At 34.2% G+C, this 7,369-nt stretch overlaps 1 protein-coding gene across 1 annotated transcript; it reads right to left on the bottom strand.

The window, feature by feature from the left end:
• Positions 1 to 1,528: 1,528 nt before the first annotated feature.
• Positions 1,529 to 4,714, bottom strand: LOC118263717 (carboxypeptidase Q). The gene is made up of 3 exons (XM_035575869.2): positions 4,409 to 4,714; positions 3,758 to 3,887; positions 1,529 to 3,343 (listed from the first exon to the last, which is right to left on the bottom strand). The coding sequence occupies exons 1-3, from the start codon at positions 4,600 to 4,602 to the stop codon at positions 2,255 to 2,257; spliced, it is 1,413 nt and encodes a 470-aa protein (XP_035431762.2). The 5' UTR covers positions 4,603 to 4,714; the 3' UTR covers positions 1,529 to 2,254.
• Between the last annotated feature and the right edge of the window lie 2,655 nt (positions 4,715 to 7,369).

Genomic DNA, 7,369 nt, shown 5'->3' with positions numbered 1-7,369 from the left:
CAAATTTTTTTTATAGAGTTGTATTTTTAGGAATGTTTTGTATCATGTTTTCTTTTGTGATTCTCCGTACTTTTGCTGTGTTTTTTAAATAAAAAATACATAGGTTTCACCTACGCATTGTTTTTATTCTGACTCCGTTTTTGGACCTAGTTCATAATGGGGCTACAGACTTTTTGGATTCCAGATGACGCAAAAGTACCAAGAAGTTATTTTTGTCCAATCACAGTAGCTGTCAAATATTGAATGTCCAATGGTGTGATACTAGCTAATTCCCTATTGGACGAAAAACGAGAGGTTCATACTAGCACCATCGGGTAGCAAAAACACAGGACAGGACTACCTTATTTTAGCTCATCTACCATATTTATGAACCTTTAATTTTTCGTTCAATAGGGAATTAAAATATAACCTAAGTTATATGTATGTATTTAAGTAATACAGAAAACTTGAACAATTTCATCAAATTCAACCCTTCACAATTTGATTTAAAATAATAGAGAATAATGTAAGATTTTACAACGGAACAGCCGAGTCGTGAGAGTTCAGCATAAAGTTGCCAGCTCAAATAAAGGGTTACAGCCTATCAAAAGTAATGGACTCCTCAAATTTTATCACGGAAAGGTTTCTTTGTTTTTTATTTTTTTTGCCATACTTTCTATATCAATGTTTTTCCTTAAAACGGAAGGAAAGGAATAAAGTTATTTACGATATCAGATATTGAGTAGGTATGGATTGATTTACAGTTTGAAGTACTTCAGCATTGCCTTCATTATATGTATACAAACCTCAAGACATCTAATACTAAGCATAGAATTCTAGTTGTGGATCGGCCAGTTAGAAGCGTCCTACTTGTATTCTATGGATGGCTTCCCTACTATCGATACATTGCATACTCAAACTGCGCATCTTCCTCACACTGCTACTTTGCCGCGGCGCATCTTCGTAGCACAGCTACATAGCTTAGTATTAGTGGAAATGGTCACATAGTTTCACATCTTCGTAGCATAGCTACGTAGCACATCTCAGGTGGAAAAGCACCCTTAAAGTTGCCTCTGTATTCACTAGGGTGGATTGACATGGCAAAAATAAAAAACAACATTGTGATAACCTAGAAACTACAACTAATATTTATCTAGATACATTTGAAGTGTAGGATACAGTGTGTGTATTGCAAACACTTTTAGTAATACAGTTTACATTAATTTCAAGCAAATGTCACAACAGAAATGTCGAAATGTAACCGGTAAAAGCAATATGGTGCGAGGAATGTTACCGAAATGGAATGACAAATATTTGGATGCCTACATAGCTGCCATATTGAAAAAAAGATAGGTCTGGATAAGTTTGTAACTGCTAAAACTGTTGGCATAAATAAATAGATTTTCAACGGCTCTCTTATATGCAAACTGTAAATAAAATAGAGAAAATTACCTATTTTAAATTTGCACATTGTACTTTAATAGCTAAAGTTTTACGTATTTGTACTTTATGAGTTAAGGTGAAGGCAAACATTGTGAAAAAACTTGGATGGACCAATAATGAAAAATTGTTTATTGATTCAAAAATTACATACAAGTCTTAGTACAAATGTACATGCTTCTTTTCTTTAAAGTTACAGTAAACAAGAAGAATTCGATACAAACGTTTGAAAAGGCAGTTTTAGGAGAACAGTTACTATTTATTGAACTTCAAAGGATTGCATCGGCAGCATAATTCAAGGCGTGATGGTACAAAGAGAAGCCCCGGGCTTACGATTTGTTTGCGTGACAGAAAATTTTACACACAACGTTACAGTTGGAACACAGATTTCCAGTCATCGGGCTTTCGGGCAAGTAAAGTCGTTTACCGAGATATTTTTTAATAACTTTCTTTGTATTTTTTTATGTACAAGCGATGTATTAAGTACAACTCATCTTTGCTTGCATCTCCACATCACTAAAAAGAGAATAGTTTTGTTAAAAAATAAATAGTGTTTCAATAGACTCAAAAAATAGGTATAACATGTGTTAATGGTATAAATACAATTGTAGATGTGACTTATTTACCCAATTACGCACGCACTAGGAACAATGGAATCGAGTGCAAATTAGCTGTGAAATTTAAGGTATTGTATCAAACTGTTTTTAAATAGTTCTTTAATATTTTTTTAAATCATTCTTCAATTAAATAACATTGTTTCGATTTCTACATTTATAGCACCAACAATCGTTTTAACATTAATTAGATTAGACTAAATATAATATAGTAATAACAACTAGTTCCGTGGCAAATCCACCGAGAGATCAGCTATAACATATGAGAATGCTGCCCAAAAAGCGGCACATTCAATTACATTGGTCATATTTTGTACATTCATAGTATCACCTTCACTATGGTGGAACCAATAGTACCGTTCATTTCTATTGAGCAATGACGCTCCAGGCACATTTTGTTTTATAAATAACACAATATCAGAGCCAGGAGCCCCGCTATTTTCCATTTTGTTTATTGGTGCAAATTGCTTCAAAACTTCTTGTACAATACAACGTGTTTTGTTGGAACCAGCAACGTCCAACCCTAAAGGTTGAAACGTTCCTTCATCAGATTCCATGATGAAATTTATTTTGTCTAGTTCGTCTTTATGCTGCTTCAAATATGCTTGAGCTCCAATCAATCCTGGTTCTTCGGCAGTCCACAAAATTGCTCTCACTGTTCTTCTAGGTTTCAGATTGAGAGAGTTAAGCACAACTGGAACAAGCCAACTTATCATCATGCCTCCACCATCATCCATCGCGCCTTCTCCTACGTCCCAACTATCTATATGTCCAGACACAATGACCAACTTCTCTGGACTTTCTTTGCCTTTAAGATCAACTAATGTGTTACGTGATTTCTTTGTATCTTCCATGTAAGCCATTTGAATTTCAAGTACAATCTTCTCTCCTTCTTCCTGTAGTCTTTGTAACAAGTCTGCGTCTTCTAGAGTAATAGCAGCTGTTGGTATTTTTGTAACATTGCTTTCATAGTATTGAGCTCCTGTGTGTGGTGCATAAATTGAAAATGGTGTTATACTCCTCACGAGGGTTGCTACAGCACCTTTTCTCGCAGCTTTTGATGCTCCTTGGGTTCTGTAGATAACAGTTTCACCATAAGAAACATAGGGTTCATTGAATACTACTATTTTCCCTTGAACTTTTGTTCTGTCTAGTTTTTCGAGTTCTGCAAAACTTCTAACAACTATTACTTCAGCGTGGATACCTCCACTTGGCGTACTGACGCTGGAACCAAATCCTAGTATAGCAATTTTTTTGACACGAGGTTGTAACATTATAGCAGATTCCATTAAACGTAACCAGTAGGGAACCTGGAAAAGAAATGTTATTATAACTTTTTAGCATAAATATCGAAATTTTACAGAAAGCTATTTTTCATATTTATTGTCTTGGATAATTTAGTGAACGTTTGAGTCCAAACACTAGGGATAGGATGTTATTATAGATACAATTTTGTAGCGGCACGTACTTTGATTTCCTGGTACGTGTCCAATTTAGTTAAATCTTAATACGTAGTACTGAAATGGAATATTTATAACAATTTCACGTTCAATATAAATATTATACAATTGCAGTTTATTCTCATAAGTAGAATAGAAGCATTAACGAACATGTTTCATTGTTTACGACATATTAAATAAGAGTAGATTATAAATAGAATAGTTTATCTTTAAATTTTTGTTCATTTTTGGTAAACAATATGTACTAAAATTTTTAATAATTACCTCCAATTCTTCTGTTGTGACGTCATACAGCCCATGTTGTTTGGTTAGGTCTATCATGTGATCTATAGATTTTTCTAAAATCCACGTTCCTGATGGGCGAGCACCAAACTTGTCTATGAAGCGTGTATACCTGAAAATAAAATGAAATTATGAAAGAGGCATGTAAGATTCGTAGCAATTGGCGTTCCATTGTCTCTGCTTACCCCAATGGGAGACAGGCGTGAGGTTATGTACATATGAATGAACATATGTACAATAAAATTAAACTACAGATATTTTTAATTGTATTTGTTTTATATCACTCGTTCTACTGATTATGCTATTGACAAAATTGCTTTATTGGATGAAGATATTCGTCTCTTTTACTTGCATACAATGTATGTTTGTTTGTAAAGTGGTATCTTCATTAAAAGTTAATTGAAAGCTCGTAACAAGTATACATGGAACTGTGGAAAGAGTTGTCGTCGAAGATATTTCAGAACCGATACGACCTTCAAACATTCAAGAAAAGAGTCTAGTCCTTTTTAAAAAGCCAGCAAAGCACCTGTGACTTCTTTGGTGTTGCGAGTATCCATGGGCTGCGCTGATCGTTTACCATCAGGTGATCCGCCTGCTCGTTTGCCTCCTGTTGCATAAAAAACAAGTACTTACTCTTGATACATCGTCTTTCCATAATAATCCCTGATTTGATCCATAATGTGTTTTGTTACATTTTCATAAGACGCAATTTCTGTCACTAAAGCTGGATCCAGAACACACTCATCGTCGTACCGAGTTATTACAAAATTTGCGTTAATTTTAATAATAATTAAAGGGAAAATAAATAATAATTTTAAAGCCGTCATCGTTTCTGTACCGATGACTTGCGACTAACGAGGAAGTTTGTTATCGAGAGTTCAAATTTTATGTCAACAATAGTAAATTGTACTGTGTTTATCATTATTGTAAACTATTTATTCATTTGTTTGTGTGCGTGTGAGAGCAGATTAACGCGTGTTGCCAGATGAATTTACGATTTTAACAGTATTTTGTGCGTAAAAAATAAATTGTACCAAATAAAAATACTACTGCATTCAATATAGCAACAAAATTAAGTAAAGTGAAATACAAAGTGAAATTTCATATCACGTAGCACGAAATTTCATTTGACTTCGGCGCGGAATCGTGACAATGATTCTAATAGACATTCAGTTCACGTTACCAAACCAACGCCATACGTTGTACCCTTAGTATGAGTAGATATGGGAGCGCGTTTGGCGCTCTGATTGGTTGGTTTTTGAGCCGGCCTATCAGAGTGCCGAACGCACTGTCGTTCCGATTACGTTATGCGTAAAGCAAACTCGTACTAAGGATACTGAAAGAACGCTGTGAGAGAGTGAGGGTTTTGATCCTTGTGTGAAATAATAGAAGATTTGGATTCCTACTTTTGTTTAATAATGTTTAACTAATATCTTTACTCAGAAAATAAATACAAAAATGGATCTACATTATTGTTTGAAATGAAATTGCATTGAATGTACTACATTATTATTTGAAATGAAATTGTATTGAATGTACTATATAGACTGTTGAATTGAATAATTACTTGAATAATATCTAAAAAAATATTAGTCAAAAAGTCACGGTATAAATACACAAACTCAAAGAAAATCAGCTACATAGGTAATGGTGTTACGGGAGTCTCTTAAATCTCCTCTATCTCCGCAGCGTTCGTGTCACTAGAAACTAACGCCTAAAACCTACTCCCATTCCACGCCACCTAAGTCATAATTAGTTAGGAGTCACAGGTAAGTTGCATGAGCCTCTTCTAAGTAAGTATGCTCTATGTTACTTGAAGGTTTGAAGGTCGTTCAGGTGTGGGTTTTTGAGTAGATCGCATTACCTGTGGGCTGTGTGAACAATCTTTGCGGTAATTTCTTGTGACGTCGTGAGGAAAGAATTTTATTGAATTACTGTTTGAATTTCGTGTGTAACGTGGTGTTGTTACTATGCCTGTACTTTTTATGGGTAAAGGGAGATCTTAATTTTTAATCGTACAAGAATATTGATATTTATTTGTAATGTTTGTGTGTGATTTAATTGAGTAAGTAGTCAACTCGGACCACATGCCTACGGCCCATTTGGGACGAGTTGGGGAAATTAAAAATAAATTAAATTTTTAGTGGTCAACTCGTCCCACTTTTTTTTTTGTATGGATCTTTAAACTTTATCAATGTTTGGTACAGTTAGCAACACAAGATTAAAAATATTTTTTTATTGTTTTGTTTCTTTACTTTCGTTTTATTTATAGATTATTTCATATTACAACATCCTTACGAAGGAAGAACCTCTTTTTTAGTGTCGGTTAAATAATTTATTAGCTCAATTTTTTTAGCAATCGCACAAATTCATGTGTTATCCAAAATTACTAAGAATAGTAAACATGTGTGGCTAAACAATGGTCATGGCGGTCACTTATGAAGTAAATGATAACATAGATAGAATGAAGTTCCTAGAAAATCTTTTGTTTTCAACAAAGTAATAGAACTTTATTATTTCCACACTAACCCTTTTGCTACTGACTGTACCTGATCTCATTGTGGTAGTGACGTGGGACGAGTTGACCACTAAAAATATTATTTTATTTTATTTTCCCCAACTCGTCCCAAATGGGCCGTAGGCATTTGGTCCGAGTTGACTACTCACTCATTTAATTGATATAACAATTTCACATGACGAGAATCTCATAAAAGCTGAAAAAGATAAAGCCAGTAAATATCTTGATTTAGATATGAACGTATTTATGAGATTGTCGATTTGTGGGATTTTCATCAATCATTGTGCCGATTCTCGTATCTGCCAATGGCTTCATAGCCAAAAGCCTAGACCAACACCTGAATAAGCTTACGTTAGATGGTTGGGTTAAAGCAGTACTTCTAGACATGGTGCGTATTGTCCTAAAATTCCCTTCTGCTGAGCCGTGACTGCCGGTAGCTTGGATTTCTCCCAGCTCTGAGAGCCCTGGTGGGCAACTGCTTTATATATTTTCAAATGTCTTTTTTATAATTAAATATTAAAAAAATGTAAGTGTTCAAAGTTAAAGTTTAAATTGTTAGTTTTATAACTTCTACTATAATACCATAACGTGCAAATCACACTCCATAATAATAGTTGTGAAGCAAACAATCTAACAAAAGGCAAGATTCTGCGAACTGCATCGCCTCTAAGCAAACGTAGTTGCATTACACCATCTCAACATTAAGCTGACTACGATAAACACAAACACGGTTAATTATCTCGAAGCCAAGTAACTAAGTGTTCATCAAATTCAATTTTATTCAATTTACGCAAACTTAGGGAGCTTCGGTGGTGGGTTTTAATTCAATTTCTATGTCGGTAAGATGGTTTATAAGTAGGCAGGTGTATGGCACATTTAAAGTTTGCTCTTGATGATACAAGCAAGTTATGTGGATTTAGTAATTTAGTTAATCATCGATTTTTTTATTTAGCCAGTTAAGTTAGATGAAAATTTTCATGTTAGTGTTTTTTGTTTTTAGTTAGGAGGCCAATTAATGAGCATTCAAATTATCTGATAGTAAGCAATCAGCTCTTAATAATTATTCTCAGCGCAAG

The sequence above is a fragment of the Spodoptera frugiperda genome, chromosome 27, assembly GCF_023101765.2.
Source record: "Spodoptera frugiperda isolate SF20-4 chromosome 27, AGI-APGP_CSIRO_Sfru_2.0, whole genome shotgun sequence".
Classification (NCBI taxonomy): Eukaryota; Metazoa; Arthropoda; class Insecta; order Lepidoptera; family Noctuidae; genus Spodoptera; species Spodoptera frugiperda.
This window is presented reverse-complemented; position numbering and strand designations above follow the sequence as displayed.

Bases quoted from the DNA above. Each gene is read 5' to 3' on its own strand.
- LOC118263717 (XM_035575869.2), bottom strand. From the start codon at position 4,602: ATGACGGCTTTAAAATTATTATTTATTTTCCCTTTAATTATTATTAAA. The intron at 3,888-4,408 runs GTAAGTACTTGT...TTTTATTTTCAG, and splicing joins GGAAAGACGATGTATCAAGA to GTATACACGCTTCATAGACA. The intron at 3,344-3,757 runs GTAATTATTAAA...TTTCTTTTCCAG, and splicing joins TCACAACAGAAGAATTGGAG to GTTCCCTACTGGTTACGTTT.